This window comes from Peromyscus leucopus, chromosome 15 (genome assembly GCF_004664715.2).
Source record: "Peromyscus leucopus breed LL Stock chromosome 15, UCI_PerLeu_2.1, whole genome shotgun sequence".
Taxonomy (NCBI): Eukaryota; Metazoa; Chordata; class Mammalia; order Rodentia; family Cricetidae; genus Peromyscus; species Peromyscus leucopus.
In genome coordinates, this window is record NC_051076.1 from 83,004,708 (window position 1) to 83,023,239 (window position 18,532).

Genomic DNA, 18,532 nt, shown 5'->3' on the forward strand with positions numbered 1-18,532 from the left:
TTCCTGCAACTATGGGCCTTCACTACCAGGCCTGACTATCAATTTTTATCATACTTATTTGTAAGGTAAATTCAGTGAAGGTCAGGAATCTTCATTTTGCTTGCTTAAATTATATCAAGTAGCACAAGTATTCAGTAAAAACAAGTGAATGAAAATTATTTTGGAAAAACTAAAGGATTGTGTTAATTTCTTTTGGCCATTGCAAAATTAACAAAGCTCAGGTGGCAGAGAACAACAGAGAAGTGTTGTCTCACAGTTCTCGGGGTCAGAAGTTCAAACTCAAGGTGTCATAAGCCCTTGCTTACTCCAAAGGCTTCAGGGAGAAAACTATTCCTTGCCTTTTCTAGCATTTACTGACTCTGTGTTCTGTATCTTTTAGCCACCTCACTGTAGTTACTTCCATGGTCATGTGACATTGCTTATGTATCTCAGAGCCCCATCCACAACTCTCAGAGTGTGTGTGTGTGTTTGTATTTAGGGCCCATTTGGGTAAAGCAGGGCAAAGATCCTTATTCACATTTTTGGGGCACATAAGGCTATATCTACTGTTTCTGAATAGAGATATGTATTTTGGAGGCCCAGCATTTGCCCATTGCAAAGGGTTATTTATGGGTTTAAGTCACCACAGGAAGAATGCGTGCCCACATGACATAGTAACACTAAGTAGAAGGAAGCCAGAGGCTGCTCTTTTTCTCACTTCTACCATTCTTTAAAATTATATTTTATTTTTGTTTTTCTTCTTCAAATTAAATGCATGTGTTCTCAGACACACGGGGAAGAGTACACAAGGCGAGGTGTTGTCATCTTGGCTGCTGTCACAGCTCAGGTGTAGAGTCCTTACTTAACATGTGTGAAGCCCTGGGTTTGCTTCTGTCTGTCTGTCTGTCTGTCTGTCTGTCTGTCTGTGTATCCATCTGCTTTCCATGTACTGGCCTTCCCAGTTGTTAACATATTGATAGGTGCCTTGTATCTTCTGTTGTCCCTCTTACAAGGAAGTCAACAGTTGAGGTCAACTTAAAATCCTCTCTTCCACTTCCCTTTCCTGTGAACAGCCACCATTACTGGTTGGGTATGTGATCAGTCATTATTAGATGGGCCATTATGCAAATGTAATGTGTGGAGCTATATGTATGTATATTAAAAATGTTTTCAGGACTAGTATTATATGTAGAATAGTATTGTTTGCTTTTTTAATTTTCCAATCCAATTGAGATTTTGCTGTTGTTCCTTGAGGCAGAACCGCTCTCTGCCTTGGCCTCTGATCCGCCAAGTCAGCAGCTACTAGATCAATCTGTTGTTCAGCAGTTAGAACACAGCTACTGCTCTGACCTGCACTGCTTATCTCCTTCGTACCCGGAGGATCGGGGTACTTGGCAATTCGTTTTTTGTTTTGTTTTGTTTTTGTTTTATTTATTTATTTTTTATCAAAGTTTATGTGTTGATTATTACAGGGAGAAAAAGAAATAAAAGTGGAAAGCACAATATCAAAACCACACATTTCCACTTGAGTTTCAATTTGGATTTAAGTATCACATCCTCTAGGAAGGCTTTCCTGACCCTCAGACTATGTTCTGAGCTTTTGTACATTCTATTATTGTAATGATTATCTTTAATTGCCTTTCTGTTTCATTTCTACATGTTCAGGGCTGAGAATGTCTTGTTTGATTGTTGGACCTCAGGATATACCCTATCTGATTTACACTTGTTTTTGAATGGAAGGTTCTACTGACTCAGAACGTCAGCCCCACTCCCTACTCACAGCTTCTCATTTGATCCTCACGAGTCGGAATCCTTTGTGGCTCCTGTGCTTTTGCACGGCTTTTTACACTTTAGTCTGTTTTCCCCTCCCCCACCTAAGTCTTGGTTTACATCAAGAACTTGACTCTCTTTGGAATTTTCTTTTTTAATGGTGTAAATTCAAGGAAAGCTGAAATTGCTGAGATGTCAACTCAGACTTCCGAAGATCATTTGTGATGGGTCTGTCTATCTGAGCCTTGGTATACCAGCACTATAATCTGTCTTTAATTTCAGATATGATTGTAGCGGAGTAGTTCATGCATATTTACTTCTGAATAGCTTTTTAGTTTCAGGGAAATTTGGGTATCAGTGAATATAAAATATGAGTAATTCTACTTTGTAACAATAGCAATAAAAATAATGGCAGTGTTTATTAATACTTTTTGTGGGGAATGAAGGTAGAAAACATGCCATGCTTAGACCTGCTACACAGACATGAAAACTGAGGCTCAGATATATCAATGATTTGTCTGTTCCTCTTAGCTCAACATCTAGGTGGTATCACTTGGAAAGGAATCTGTACACTTTGGGCCCAGAGCCACATTCCCAAGACTGTGTTCGGCTTCTTCTGAGTTGGGAAAGAAGAAACCTGGATTTGGTAACACAAAAGTACATCAAGTTGATCACACATAAAGAGTAAAGTTTTTTTTGCAACGCTATGATGAAGACAGAGGCTGAGTTAGGCCATGACTTAGAACTATGTCATTACAGTATCTGCCACCAGATAGAGCTAAAGTGGGTTGAATCTGTATGCTTCTATTATAAATTGACATTGTACTTCCTGGAGTATTGAGGAGAAGACTTGAGAAATCCAGCTTACCCAGTCCATGTTCTATTTCTGTCATGAATGTTGGTTTGTAGCCCTGGGATTCTGACCTTGGTAGGAGTCATTTAACCAGGAAGGCATTGAAGATCTAGGTAATCCTTTAGATATAATTATTTTAGATAAAAATATTTGTTTTGTGCAAAGCATATACATGAGGCAAAGCACAACGCATTTATAATTGTGTTACTGAACTTTGTGGAGTAACAACTGCAGGCATTTGTGGCAAGCAAGTAATGGGATCTGATTAAGTGGCACAAAAGGATATTGCAATGAGGACAAAGCCATTGATGCTGCTTTTCTTGATCTGCTCACTTTTAAATCAGTACACACAGCATCTCTCTCCCTGTCTAACCCCTGATGTATATTTCCTCCAAACTCCTGTGTTAGTTTGTTCAGAATCCTATTACTTGGTATCTTCAGGAATAAAACAAACCACTTGTGCCAACAACAGACTGGTGACATTACTACACCTGCTGTGCTCTTGGGGGCCACTCCTGTGTAAGCATGTTCCAGTGTGTGCTTGTTTGCTTGTTTGTTTGCAGGAGCAGTCTCTAGTCTGTGCTACCTGTACATTTACTTCATCTGTTTGTGTTTGGACAAGAAGTGCTGCTTTCATGGTGTTCCTGGGTTCCCAAAAGGGAACTTCTGAATTCTGTCTATAGACAGTAGCCACAGGAAAAATGAATTAAATTTATTATTTTTCTCTCTAGGTTGCATCCCAACGCATAAGCTCAGTAGACCTCTCGTGTTGTAGCCTTGAACATCTGCCTGCCAATCTCTTCTACAGCCAAGACCTTACTCATCTCAATTTAAAACAAAACTTCCTAAGGCAAAACCCCACCCTCTCAGCTGCCAGAGGACTTGGTGAACTGCAAAGGTGAGCGAGCCTGCAGAAGTGCTGGGTACCTTTGGAAGGGCTGGGGGAACCAGCCTAGCTGGGATGTCTCTTCACTATTCTGACAGGTATATTTTTCCCCTCAGAAGGCAAGAGAACATGACTTTGTTTTATAGTTGAGGACAGTATCAGTTATCACTCTGAAATGTTCCCTAAGTTTTCCTGCCTTTAAAATTATGAATTGTAGTTATTCACTGGGTAGATTTACATAAGAGCAGTTCTTTTTAAACAAGCTTCATTCCCTGGAATATCTGTAAATAGACTGTGAAAAGTTAATGGTATTTAGTGTGCTTCTTCTAAATTGAAGAGTCTGTTAAGAATCCATTTAAGAACCAGGGTTTAAATCCAGGACACTGTGACACTTGGATATCAGTATGTTGGATCTGAGTTGTGTCAGCAGGAGAATCTACCCCATTATGACTAGACGGATCTCTAAAGCAGATCTGGGAGTTTGCCATATTCCTTTCTATCCCCTTTTGGAGTAATGACTAATCTTGATTCTGTGGGAAATGAAGTCCTTGGTTAGTGCGCGTGTAGAGACTGTACCGGAAGATGTTGGAGCTGTGTTGAAGGAGCAGTGGGTTCATATCTTTTTTTTTTTTTTTTGTTTTTTCGAGACAGGGTTTCTCTGTGTAGTTTTGCGCCTTTCCTGGAGCTCACTTGGTAGCCCAGGCTGGCCTCGAACTCACAGAGATCCGCCTGGCTCTGCCTCCCGAGTGCTGGGATTAAAGGCGTGCGCCACCAACGCCCGGCATGTGGGTTCATATCTTAAGTGACTGATATGGTTAGAGAGAAAGCTATGCTAATCATTCATTGTGGTTATATAGTTATAGTTTCTAATACCCAGAAAGAAAAATCCAAGCAATTTTATTGTAAAATTAGTACATGTAATTGAAAATAAGGTGGTATTTTTTTTAAGAATTAATGTTTTAAAGTTAGCACATAGACAGGCTTCACTGGGCCCTCCCATGCATTGTGTCACGGTGCTTTGTTCTAATTTCCCTCCTCTGTGTCTCATCATACTTCCCCCAACCCCTAGGAGAGTGTTTTCATTGTTCTTTCAAAAAGCTGTGAATATTCTTTGATACCATACCTAAATTTGTCTTAGGATAGAAAGGGGCATTAGAATTCATCTTAACTAAGCCCGTTTGAGGGATGCGGTCTATGGGATGGATATCAAAGCAAATTCAGGTTAGTAATGATCCGAGGGGGAAGTTAGGTGCTGGGATTAGAGAATGAGTTGAAGGAATTTTTAGACTTATATATAATGATGACTTCTTTAAGAAGAAAAAATAAGCCGGGCGGTGGTGACGCATGCCTTTAATCCCAGCACTTGGGAGGCAGAGCCAGGCAGATCTCTGTGAGTTCGAGGCCAACCTGGGCTACCAAGTGAGTTCCAGGAAAGACACAAAGCTACACAGAGAAACCCTGTCTCGAAAAACCAAAAAAAAAAGAAGAAGAAGAAAATATAGAGGTAAATATGGCCAAAAAAAAAAAAATGTTAACATTTGACAAATGGAATTGTAAGTACCTGGATGACATTATTTTCCCTCTTCTTTTACTTAAGTGTTCCATAGTAATCCAGCATTAAAGCCTACATAATATGGGTTTCTTGTTATTTACAAGAACATTCATTAAAGAGACAACATCTGTGAACTGAGTGGTTATCCAGATGGCTCTCAGTTCAGTGGGATCCAGGTCCCACCTTGCCTCTTCTTTCAGAGACACCTGGTTGCCACCCCTCCCAATCCTGGGACTCCTGAGCTCTGGTTTGTTTTTGTTTTAACTCTCCCCTTCACTCCTCTCTCCAGCTTTCTGAGCACACACTTCCCTCACTGCCCTGTACCCACCCTGTAGGCTGCACGTGGGGCTGGAATTCTGTGCAGAATCAGGAGTTGCTGTTGTTTCCCACTGTAGTTAGCCTGCTTCTTGTATAAACAAAATGAAATGTATAAAACCATTTTTGTGCTCTAAAAAGTGTAGACTTATTCCTCATTAAAATAATGCTATATGTAGAATTTAAAAATTCTACTAAGCAAGGTTTATAACAAATAGTTCCCTAAATTTCTAGTACACTCCTCCACCTAAGTCCTACTTTTGAGCGAGCCATTTTTGGGCCATTTGGATCTATTGTTTTCTCTAATCTCCCTAAATACTGTGCACATACTTCCATGCTGGACATGCTGTGCTGGTTTACTGCCTTGAGAAGGTAAGGCCTGGGTTCTTCTGTTGTTTCACACCCTCCCTACCTCGTGTTGCATGCACTGCTCTTTCCCCATTCTCTTGATATATTGGTCTCGTTTTGATCCAGTGGGCATTCACTGTTGTCACGTTATCATGGAACTGCTGTTCTCCGCTAAGGAACTGGAGTTCTGTGACTGGATGTCTGGTGCTGGCTTACTAGTCGCCTCTCTTTTTCATTTGTATTCTTTTCTTCTTCTCTAGCTCATGTAGGCTTCCTGACAGAACTTAGCATTCTTCCTAACACCCATTACTGGAGGCTACTCCCCTTGTGGAGTCAGTGTGGGGTTTGCCCCTCTTGCCTGTTACATAGCAAAGACAGTGAGCGTGTCTTTTCCCCAGGGCGTGTCAGTGTTACCTGAGAGGAATCCTTGGCTTCTGTCTGAGTAATGCATGCCAAGATCGAGAGAGCTGAGTGGGGAAGAGAACCAGAATCTCAAAGTTAAACATGTGGGGTTTTGTCTTGTCCTCTTGTTTGCAAAACAATGTGTTTTGCTGTGCCTGATATCTTTGAACTGGTAATTCTCTGGTTTACTTTCTTCAGCAATAAACTCCCTAGCTGGAATTGGGGAGAGAATCTGGTATTTAATGTCTTGTTATATAATCTTTTGACCCCCCTTTTTTTTAATAGATGTGTAACAAAATACAGGACAGGCCTAGACAGGCGTGTGCATCCTGGTGGGTTCCTACCAGATACACACATCCATGTAACTAACTACTGCTCATATTGAGAAATAGATTGTTATCAGCACACAGCAACCCTCTCTCTGCCCCCTTGTTAATAATGATGATCTCTGTCCTGGCCTCTAACACTGAATCAGTCTTACTTGTTTATATACTTGATATAAATGGGTCATACAGTGAGTGCATATATTACCCTTTGTAAAAAGCAAAGCATAGTATTTCTCTCAGCAGTCCAGACTGGCCAACTCAAATGACCTGATTTATGGTGTAAGATTATCATATTTTACACTATAAAAATGCTGTTTTGTTCTCTGTTGCTTTAAGACTTAGCAGGTGTGACTAAGAGGCTTGGTCTGTGAGGTCAGAGATGCTGGGCTGCCATTATGTTGCCCTTGAGAAAACAAACAAACGAGGCTTCACACTAAATCCTCCTTAAACATCCTACTGTGCAGTACTCATGGGACAGCCATTATTCAAATTTTTTCAAAGTAATAAATAATAATGCATATATATATATACACTATATATTACACACTCCGTCTTCTACTACTGTTAACACTCACTTCTCTACAGCTCCTTTTCATACATTCATGTCTCCCTACAACTTCCTTTCTTACATCAATGTCTTTTTGTTCTGTTTGTGAGTTATTGAATTTAATCAGGGGTATCTTGTGTCTGTAGATTTGGAACTGTCCATGGGAACCTGGTGGGCTCACTTGTGGGTACACACCTGAAGAGAAGAATTGCTCCTCTTGCAGAATCCACCAGTAGCCAATGGTTTGCAGGGAAGAGTGGACCCCGAGTCCCTCTTTGACAGATCATCTTGTGAAGCCCATAGAGGCCACTTGAGTTGGGGTCATGATTGCAGTGGCTGTGACATGCCCAGACTGTCGTTCACAGTCTACAGTCCTGCTTAGACTGAGTAGTTAACCACCACTCATTCTCTGCACCTAGGGCACCCGTGAGTCTTCTGCACACCCACTCAGTAATGTACATTTTAATGCTGTTTTGAGATGCCATATATTCAGTTTCCCAATTTTTATTTGTGTATATATAAGAAATTTATAATAATAAGTGTCTAGTGTATATTTCACTTGGGAACATGTTTGAGAGGTAACAAAGAATAATTTATTTTTATATTTTAACCAAACTTTAAGGAATTAAATTTTAAGCTAGTATTAAGACAGATTCTGATACCAGTATTTTAGGAGGAAATTTTATGTACAGTAAAACAGATGAGTTCTTTTTAAAGTAGAGTGTATCTTAAATTTTCCTTTAAATATAAAGACTCACTTTAAACAAATGATCAATTTTCAAAGAACATTTAATTGGTATTTGCACCAGCATTTTAAGTTTGGGAAGTGACACAGGTCAGCACTTTCAGAGGGAATACCCTGTTCTGGGGTCTCCCACTGAAAACACTGTCTCGGGTCTCCCACTGAAAACACTGTCTCGGGTCTCCCACTGAAAACACTGCTCTCGGGTCCACCACTGCTTATTTTTCCTTTATTAGCACCTGAACTTTTCAACTTCATATTCAGCATTTAGGGAGGAAAGTGTCAGTAATTTTTGATGGTTTTAATACTTTCTTTCCTGATTCTAAGCCACTAATAACTATCCTGTGTTATTTACATCTTCCTTTTTTATTGGTAGATAGTACTTCACATAGTCAACTACATCTCCATCTCCATTTAGATGAACCAAAGAGTCTTTTTTTTTTTTTTTTGGTTTTTCGAGACAGGGTTTCTCTGTGTAGCTTTGTGCCTTTCCTGGAGCTCACTTGGTAGCCCAGGCTGGCCTCGAACTCACAGAGATCCGCCTGGCTCTGCCTCCCGAGTGCTGGGATTAAAGGCGTGCGCCACCACCGCCCGGCCTGAACCAAAGAGTCTTAATATAAGCTGTTGCTGTTTGCAATAGATAATTATTTTTAATTAATATTTTTGTAGAGTCAATCAAGAGGACACTTTTTGCTGGTTTTTATTCAAGGACTCTTAAGTTTACTCCTTATATTTTCATTCTACTGTGGTAGCTAATTATATGAGCTTACTTGTACTCGGATATATTGATGTTCAGCTATTTTACCAAACTCACAGCTTTTTATGTTTTTAATAATTTTTAAATTTGACATTTGTTGAAATTTCATGGGTAGGGTCATTGAAGGATCTAGAGTTTGAGTAAAAGGAAGTCAGAACTTTTTGTGTGTCTTACAAGGATCTCTACCTAATACCAAGAGAAAAGCATTCATATTGTTACATACACATGAGAGTGAAGACCTGGAGAAGAGCAAACCTCGCCAGCAAAGTTGTGAAAGAGTAAGAGTAAGACCCAGAAAAGACAGCCATTACTTTAACCAGGTCTGTTTGTAGAGATCCCTCAGCCTCGATTCCCATCTCAGAGCTAAGAACGGTTCCTCCTCCCTGGTCTGTGGAGGATATCCTTCATGAGCATCATCTGTCATCGCTCTTGCTTTCAGGAGAATTGAGGGGAACAGAGGGCATCTTTATTGTCTACTGTTTTTCTTTAGTTCAAAACAACCCTTAGGACACAGAGGCAGGTTTAGGGTTGGTATCTTCTGTCATCCTTCTTAATGGGATGGCAGACTGAGTTCTTTATCAAAGTACCTGCAGCCCTTGGAAAGCACAGCGTGGAAAGTGCACTCAGACCGTAACAACTTGTTTGAAGCCATTAGTATTCAGCTATTATCAAAAGATTTAAATTTATTCATGTCATTTTGTTTATTTTGTAGCATTTAATATCACTATAAATTTGTATAAGTGACTTAAATCATATATGAATTATTACTTGTTTTTTCTGTAACACTGGAACATGCACACTCAAAAAAACAAGTGTACCTTTAGATATTTACACAACATTTCTTTCAGTAGTGATTTGTTGTTATTGTTGTTTGTTGCTGTTGTTCGAGTGTGGTAATTTATTCCCTGACAGCTTCACAGAATTCTATGCAATAGTTTATAAAAGTTGGTTTAAAAAAAAAAAGCATAGAAATAGTAGTATAACCTTAACTTTTACACATTTGATTTTTGTCTTAGATACTTATAGTATAATTCTCTCTCATAAGGAAATGATTGTTCTGTTTATCCACTTTGCCCAGGTTTGAATTCCTAAAAGGTAGAAATCAGGTTACCCCAGAAATGATTACCATTGTTAGGTAGACCACTAAGTAAGTAGACCGTGAATGAGCAGGTGAGGGGACGGTGCGGACCGCCGTCGGTCACTCACCTCTGTGCCGATCACTCACTTCTGTGCCGTCGGTCACTCACCTCGGTGCCGATCATACTCTAGTTCTTTGTAACAGGCTTTTGTGGCAATCTGTAGAAGAAAGGCAAACTGGTAATTTGCCATTTCTCTTTGGTTGGAGGTTTGATGGAAAAAAAAAAAAAAAAAAAAAACCAAAAACTAGGTATAATGAGACCACTCAAGAAACATCACACAGACTTGAATCAAAGATTGGTAATAGGAGAAAGAGAAAATAAGTTTTAAATGGACAGTGTGATAATGTTTTTTTTCTAAAGCAAAAAACAAAAACAAACCCCCCAAATCAAAGCAAAACGCACCACCTGTCTTTAAAATACTTGACATTCTCTTTTACTCCTACCAAAGTGTGCACCCTATTGGAATGTGCACCCTATTGCCGTCACCATCTCCCAAGCCCAGGGCTGACTTCTGTCCCATTTGCCTTTCAAAGCATATTTCCAAAGACATCTTGGAGAGTCTAGTTATTTCCAGTTCTGTGTGCTTGTTTCCTCCTTTGATTTGTAGGCATTCTTTACACTTACGCTCCTGTTACATGCACCTCTTACAGGGAGCATTAGAACTTTTCTAAATTTACATCTATGTAAGTTTCTTGACCATAGGGATGAAGTATCTCTGCTCTTTTTATTCCCTGATTCCCCTTCATATTTAGCCTAGGGATGAACGGAGGAGGAGCAAACAGATACAGAGATTCAGTTGTTGGTTTCCCAGCACCAAGGACAGTAGAAGGTTTCCAATATGCCTTGAGCAATGGAATTCATGTATTATAGCACTGTTTAAGGGGACACTGGTCCCTTAAGATTCCTTTTGGTTGATCACAATATAAAGTGGTACCTAAAGATCAATTTTAGTAACCCTTATGTATGTATGTTAGAATTGATGTGGTATAAATAAGTCTGGTATCACCTAAAACAAGGTAAAAATTGCTTCCCATGGAGTGGAGCAAAGACTTGGGGAACTTAGAAGGGAGAAATGGATTTCGTTCCAAGTGGATGTGAAAAGGCGAGAGTGGGGAGTGGTGGGAGGCAGTGAAGTTGTATGTGCAAGCGTGTGTGACATGACAGAGCGAGCCCTGTGGAGGAGCGAGGAGGAGCTGCTGACTCTGCTTCAGTTCAAGTTCCTTTCTTCAACAAGTCTCCAGTTTCTCCATTTTTGGTGCCCATGGGATGGGAAACAAATGACCCTATTTCCTGCCCTATTTCCTGTTTGGGGGAACTTTTTAACATTCTAGTGGTAGGAAGTTATTAAATTATTTATCCTTACCACATAACATTTCAGGCTTTGTTTAAGAAATTGTCTTCTCAGTAGTTTCTGGAAAGTCCTTTCAGTAGTGACAGTGTTCCTAGCACACTGGAACCAGAAGTGGTGTGCTGGTGTCCTGCTGCTTGCCTACCAGACTTAAGTGAGTACTCAGGACAGTCTGGCCTCATGGGCAGGCTGTAAAGGTTGGAGGTGATCACTAAAGAGAGGGGTCATCCTTGTAAAGGAATAAGGCAGCCAGTGCCACGTGCTGCTGGAGAAATGGAGATTCCCAGCACTGGGGTTGAACCTTGCCAGATGATTAAGGAACTCCATAGAATGTTTGGAATGCCCCCTTTCCAGTTCGATATTACCCACACTGCAAGTTCTTGCACAGCTGGGCTTTGCAGATGGAATTTGGATCCTCGTGGGACACTTTCCATTTCATAGGCTGCCCGTTTTCCTGCCCTGAGCTCTGGATCACAGGAAAGCCTTGAGATGGCCTAGGGCTCTGGGTTGTGTGAACTCCGTCTTCCTTTCTGCTTTCTCTGCCTCCTCAGCTCTGGCAGTCATGGTCTGTTTTCTCTTTTTCTCAGACAGCACTTTCTAAAAAGTAACTCAGAAGAAAACAAAAAATTTCTGTCACCCAGGCTCTGTTAACTTCGTCAAACTTTTGACTTTCTGGGGTCTTCTAAGATGGTCTTTAACTTTTATCCCACTTACAGATAAATGTGTGGGCAGTATAGTGACTTTCAAAGCCTCTGGTAGATCGTAATTCAGCTATTTTACTCTGCCCAACTCGATTTTTCTGTTCTTTTAATTAATCACTTTGCTGTATTCTCCAAGCCTTAACCTAATTTTAAGAGTCCATTGCTACACATAGCATTTGTAGGTGTTTGCTGTTCGGAGTAAAAGTAGCTGCTCACTCTGTGTCTCCTGAGGGATAAGGATGAGTGTCACGTCAGGCCCTTGGATACTCTGCTTTATGGCAGTAGGTGATGAATGCCTTTGTGACTTTGGAATTGAGGAAATCCTTAGCATCATTACTGATGCCTTATGAGATGTGTCTTTCGTGGCTAATGTAAGCACACTGCTAGAGCAGAAAGTGTCTTTGTCTGCCCTTCTCATGACAGACACACACATTTAATTCCCAATGTTCATATAATACTTGTATAAGTTTTGTAAGCTAAATTCCCAAGAGAGTTTGTTTTTGTCTTAAGTGAGTAATTTTGATGTTGTTTGCCATATGCCATTCAGATAGGAATGGGAGGTTTGGATGATGGCATTGTGCCAGCAGGTTATTGGCAGTTGCCTTCATAAAAGTCAGAACACACCCATCTCTTTCTGATGGTGGTTTAGACTTTGTAATGAACAATAGGTAAACAAAACAACTTGGAGAAAGCCTAGGTTTGGTTATCCCCTGAATTTGAACCACCCCAACCATGGGAGGGATGACAGGAAGGGGAGGTGTTGTTTTTGTGATAAATACAATCCTGCATCCTGGGATGTTTTGTTTCATTTAGTTTGAAGTTTTTCTGGTGTCTCTCTGCTGAGATGCTCTGTGGTTAGGCATTAACCAGCCTTTACCACCACAGGTATTCCTTTTCTGTTTGAATTTGGTCTGCTTAGTATTTCCCAAGTATAGCCTGTAGTTTATGCTCTCTAAATCAGTGTTTACTGGAGTCATTGGAACGGCTTCTGTTATCTAAGGCTTCAGTCAGACCCTCCAGTCACGGAGCCAGGAGTCTGTATGATGCTGTTCTCTTTAAATGTTGTCTCTTCGGTCATCATCTGCCTGTCGTACCCTTCAGTGAGATCCCCTCTGTGAACATTCACAATACTCCTTCGGTAAGTTCCCACCTTCTCCTACTTCACATGGCTGAAGCTCTTTCCTCAAACATTCTGGAGTTCCTGGGGAGTAGCATCCATGTCTCCTTTCTCTCTGTGTGCTCAAGATTCAGCAGTGAGAATTCAGTGAATGATGCTTTGGTGCCAGAAGCACTTGGTGGCTCTCCTTGGTGACCTTGGGGCATTGTAGTTTTCTTTTTCCCTGTGAGATGTGCTTAGCCTGGCTGTGCTGTGGCGCTTCCACCACTCATCTTTCCCAGCACATGTCCGTGACTTAGATGTGCTCTGGGGCTTTTGCTCATGCTCTCATTCCTTTGGGGATGGGATGCTTTGATGTAGACAGTCTCTGGCTTTCCTTACATATTCTTGCATGAGTCAGCTGGGCTTTTAACCAGGCACACTCACCTCTGTGTTGAGAAAGGAAATGGTGGTCTGTTTTCTGTCTTGTGCAGAAATCTTCTAACCTTGTTACTTGTCTCACTTGTGTAGTAGTTGATGAGAACCTCTTCTGAATAGTGTTGGCAATTAAATCTACTGTTGGGCAGATCTGTTGATTAAAAAAAGAAAGAATGTAGCCATGGACAAATAAAGAAAAGAAGCAAACTCCTAAGAGATTTTAAAGCATAACATGGCAACATACTTCTTGATTCTCTGATGACATATTTAAAAATCTACTGACTGCTTTTTTCACATGACTGTCTTGTGAAAAAAAAAAAAAACACTTTATAGTTGTTTTGATTTAATTTATTATTCTTTTTTTTTTGAGACAGGGTTTCTCTGTGTAGCTTTGTGCCTTTCCTGGAACTCACTTGGTAGCCCAGGCTGGCCTTGAACTCACAGAGATCCGCCTGGCTCTGCCTCCCGAGTGCTGGGATTAAAGGCGTGCGCCACCACCGCCCGGCTTAATTTATTATTCTTAAGGAAAGTGTGTGTTATGGGTCACATGTAGATGTCAGAGGAAACTGTGGAGTGGGTGCCTGCCTTCCTTCCACCTTTACATGGACCCCAGGGATCACACTGAGTCTCCAGGCTTGGAGAGCAAGCCCCTTAACCTCCAAGCATTTTCCCAGCTCTGCAGTGGTTTTCTGTATGACCAACTCACTGGACTCCTAGACACTTGCTCCTGTGAACCCATTGTCGCTGTCTTTTGAGCTCTCTTGTTCACCTTGTGTACATAGGGTTAACCTAGTGTAGGGTCTGGTCAGTAAGGGCTCTCTTATTTGAATAGTATTAGAGAAGGATTAAAATATAAATTTGTCATTTAGGGAATGCTTTAATTTGCCATTACAGCAGTATGTCGATTGTAATTATTGCTAACATCAAGAGTTCTTTTCCTTTCTTTCGTTACTTCAGAAAATTGATGTTTGGAAGCTGCTTGGTCTGGGGATTGGCCTGCCTTGTAGGTGCAGAGCATGCACTCCTACTTGAGCTGTGGTATCTTATTCTGGGTTTTAATGTCTGCTGCAATTCTTTTGCTTAGGTTTTGAGCAAATCTTTTGTAGCAGTAGATTTAATTTTTAAGCCAAGTGAAATATTCATATATTTATTTTTGTTTTCTAGTCATATGAAAAGGTGTCATGTTTATTTTGCTGGCTCCAAGAGTCGTTTATGGTGTTGAGAATTCAGAGAGGGTGGTTTCTGTTTATGTTAACTTAAATGTTGAGAACTTGGTTGTTCGCCATATTTGCATCTGAGCCCAGAAGGCAGGCGGTGCTCCCTGGCCTGAGAGGCTGGTGGACTGCTCAGCTCTCGGGGCAGAAGGCCATATATAAATCCATGTGTATCCATGTCAGAAGCTGTAAAGGGCTGACACGTGCCAAGAAAATGAGAAGAGATGAAAGTTCAGTCACAGGGCAGTAGCTTTGGGGTGTGCATGCCAGAAGATGAGTCATGCCTTCTGAGGAGGAGCTGTTCCTAGTGATGCTGAGGCTGGCCTTGGGAGCCAAGGGTTTTTCATGTCCCCCAATCACAGACAGCCCAAAGAAGACCACAGGGGAGAAGGTATCTCCTTTTAATCCCTGCTGCATCCAGGAGCATGAGCCTCTCCCATACGCACATCGTGACATGTTTCTCTTATTCTCTCCCAGTGTATAAATTAGCTACTAAAAAGAAAATAGACTGTTCCTACCAGTCTACAACAGATGTCATGAGAGCAGAAAGGGGACCATTGGGAGAGGAAGGGAGCCAGCAGGGGACAGGAAAAATTGAAAAGTGCAATATACACTGTGTATGAAAATGCCATAATTCAGTATATAAACTAAACATTAGTAATAAAGAAATAGTAAATGTGGTACAGAATTAAGATAAAAATGGAAATTATTGAAAGTGTGTAAATATTAAAAGAAATTCTAAGTGGCTTATATCACTCTGGGATGAAGTACAAAAACCTTCTTAATGAAAAAAAAAAAAAAAAAACCCAACAAAACCCTAGACTCCATAAAGGGAAGAATAACAAATTTGAGCCAAAATGAATTAAAAATGAATGTGCAGCAAGAGGCACCCTGGTTAACCGCATGAAAACTACAAGGAGGGATGTTTATAACATACTATATTCAGACCATACGCATAGAGCTCCTCAGACTTTTTAAAAGCCCAGTAAAAAAGTGGGCACATGATGGATGTGTCTTGGGGAGACATTCTGTGACTATCAATCCCCTTTGTAAAAAGCTGAGCTTCTCTGAGAAGTACAGATGAAATCGACTCTCATCTCTGCTCTGTCGTATTAGAAACAAGCGAGAGACTTGAACACTGGATAGGAGTGGAGGAGTGGAGGAATTCCTAATGGCTGATAGGAAGAATGAGTTTGTACCATGTATTGAAATGTAAGTGATACACAGTCTTTATTCCATCAGTTATACTTTTAGAAATACAAATTCACAGTCCCCTTTCAAAACATTAGAGCCCATTTGTGTTTTGGAATCTAGAGGTTTTTCAGATTGTATAAAAATACAGCTCACATAGTATAGCTTATACAACACCATCCACAGGGTGGGCTTGGAGTCAGACTGGCCTTTTGCTTTCTGGAGAACAAATGAATATTCATGTCAGTAGGTCATCTTTGGTACCAGTTGAGTCAATGCCAGAGCTTTCAATTTTTTTTTTCCTTCAGGATCTTTTAGATTTCAGAATTATGGCTAAAGCACAGCCCCAGCAATAAAATTGAAATCGTCAGTACACCAGGTGTGGATGTGAACTAAACTCCCAGGCGGTGATGGAATTGGAAAGAGTAGGATAAGCTCCTCACTCGTTCTTTATGTGCTTCTATAGTTTGCTGTGCTAAAGTGAGCATGGGATATTTTAGTTATCAAATCAAAGCAGCCCTCTTGTGGAAGCACTGTCAGTGAGTGTTCTCAGTTTGGCCGCCTGGCAGCTCTCCACTGAGGCCACCGGAGCCCTTAAGGCCTTTCAGAACTGGTGCAGAGTGAGGACTAAGCCCCCAGCTAAGTTCACGGCTAGTTTTCACATAGTTCCTTCATGACTTAACATTGAAGCCAAATTTTCAGTTTATAAGTATGTTCCACACTAGGGAAACCACAACTTAAAACAAGAGCTGCTGCTCTGAAATGGAAATCCTTTCACCTATAGAGTTGTTTTCAACTTCACTCAGTGATGTTGGACAATGATGAAAGAAAATGGACTGGGGATATGGCTCACTAGTCTAGCACTTGTTTAACATGCAGATTTTACCCTAATAGTATAATCGTAATAAGAATGATGGAGACATGGAGAGTAGTACTGGTTTTTCTCTGACTCATTGAGTATCACTGCCATGCTCACTCTGAGTACGTATGGGTAGGATTGAAATAGGACTACCAGGACAAACGGCACCGCTCACTTGAGAGCTTGTACCTGACATGAGTCCTTGGGTTCAATCCCTAGCACTAAGCCCTTACCAAAACAAAATCTAGCCACTTCCATCGTAAATGTACTTGATTCTTGGACGAAAATATATAAACTTACATGTAACAAAGACTAATTAATATCATGTTTGAAATAATCATCATACTATTTGGTTTTATCTCCTAAACATGTACAAATACATATAGCCATTTGTGTAATGTACAAAAAGAACTTTGAATATGTTATTGAGTGTAGATAGATTGAATAAATTCTAAGAAACTAGAAAATCAAGCATGTTTTATAACCATGACAAATAAGCCCAGAAGGAAAAAGCTCATGAAGATTGGCAGGAATTTGTTTTATTTTTGTATTTATTCAGGTCTCTCAACTTGGACGCTCTAGAACACTTGCTTTTTTCCCTTCCAGCCCTTGGATAAAAATGGTTCTACCTCATTTACTGTGGGACATATTTGCTCCTAAGAGTCCTTAGGAAGCCAGAATGAAATAAGCTTGCAGCTCTGGTTGCCCTGTTTTACAAACTCTTACAGCTGATAAATAACAGTAGAAACATTATGTACAAAAATTGGTGTGTTTTACTTTTCTAATCAGTTTAAGAAGCTGACTAACTACTCTTCTCTTTTGTAGATTTAAATACCTTTAGCTTAAGGGAGTAGTCACAAAGATTATACCTCAAAATTTAGTTTAAAAAACTTCTTTAAAACTAAGTATAGTCATTGTCTTAGTGAAGGTTACTGTTGCTGTGATGAAATACTATGACTAAAAGCAAGTTGGAGAGAAAAGAGTTGATTTGGCTCACACTTCCACATCACTGTTCATTACTGAGGGAAGTCAGGACAGGAACTCAAACCCGACAGGAACCTGGAGACAGCAGCTGATGCAAAGGCCATGGAGGAGTGTAGCTTATTTATTGGCTTGCTCTCCATGGAGCAGAACCCAGGACTACTAGCTCTGTTGGCTGGTCCCTTCCCCATCCATGACTAATTAACAAAATGTCCTACAGGCTTGCCTATAGCCAAATCTTAGGGAGGCATTTCTCAGTTGAGGCTCTCTCCTCTCTGATGACTTGTGTCAAGTTGACACAAAGCTAGACAGCACACACACTACACAGTCGCATAAGGGGAAGGACAAAAGTAATGGTTGCTGTTTCCTCAACAGCAGTTTTGAGGGCAGCTTTTTCTCTCTGTGGCTTTTTAGTTGTGTCTGTGAAACTGTGGAAAGGAACAGGTAAGGACTTAGTGACATGGACCAATAGACAACACCCTTACATGGACTTCGGACATTTCCTTTTCAGTTTCAGTGCTATTAGGATGTAAATAGAGTAAGGGATGCAAATGAGGAACTGCCATCCATCTGACTGTCCAGCCCTGACCTGTTGAAGGGTTCTTGAATGGAGGAGTGAGGAATTGAGAAATAATAGGAAGAAATATAGACATATACCAAGAAAAAGACAGAGACAGGATAGCTTTGGGAGCGCCCTGGGTCAATACCCAATCACCTGGAGTTTATTCCTAATGGACTTTTATACATCAGCAAGGAGAGAGGCAAGAGCCCCTTTCAAGATCAAAGTACAAAGTACAAACAAGTGTAGACCCTTTCTTAATTCTCTAAACACCTGGTAGCCACGCCTTCTTGTAATTGACTTTGAAGTGTAAGACACCTGATAACCTTGTCTTTGGCCAAAACATCCTATTATGCAGCCTTTGGAGAGCAACATTAACTTTGACTCTCTGACCTTGAGTCAAAATGGAAACAAACCACAAGTTGGAATCTTTGTGGGCTCCCACACCTGACCAGTAGTGCCTTCCACTAGCGTGTCCCTGACCCCACTTTGCACCTTTCACTTGAGGCCCCATTCCTAACAAGTAATC

General features: G+C 40.6%; 1 protein-coding gene across 1 annotated transcript in view; it reads left to right on the plus strand.

Moving 5' to 3' along the window:
* The window catches only part of Phlpp1 (PH domain and leucine rich repeat protein phosphatase 1), a 198,795-nt gene that overhangs the window by 112,497 nt on the left and 67,766 nt on the right, over positions 1 to 18,532 (plus strand). Inside the window, exon 4 of the mRNA XM_028883381.2 lies at positions 3,334 to 3,500. Within this exon, the coding sequence (XP_028739214.1) occupies positions 3,334 to 3,500 (167 nt within the window). The remainder of the gene's footprint in view (positions 1 to 3,333; positions 3,501 to 18,532) is intronic.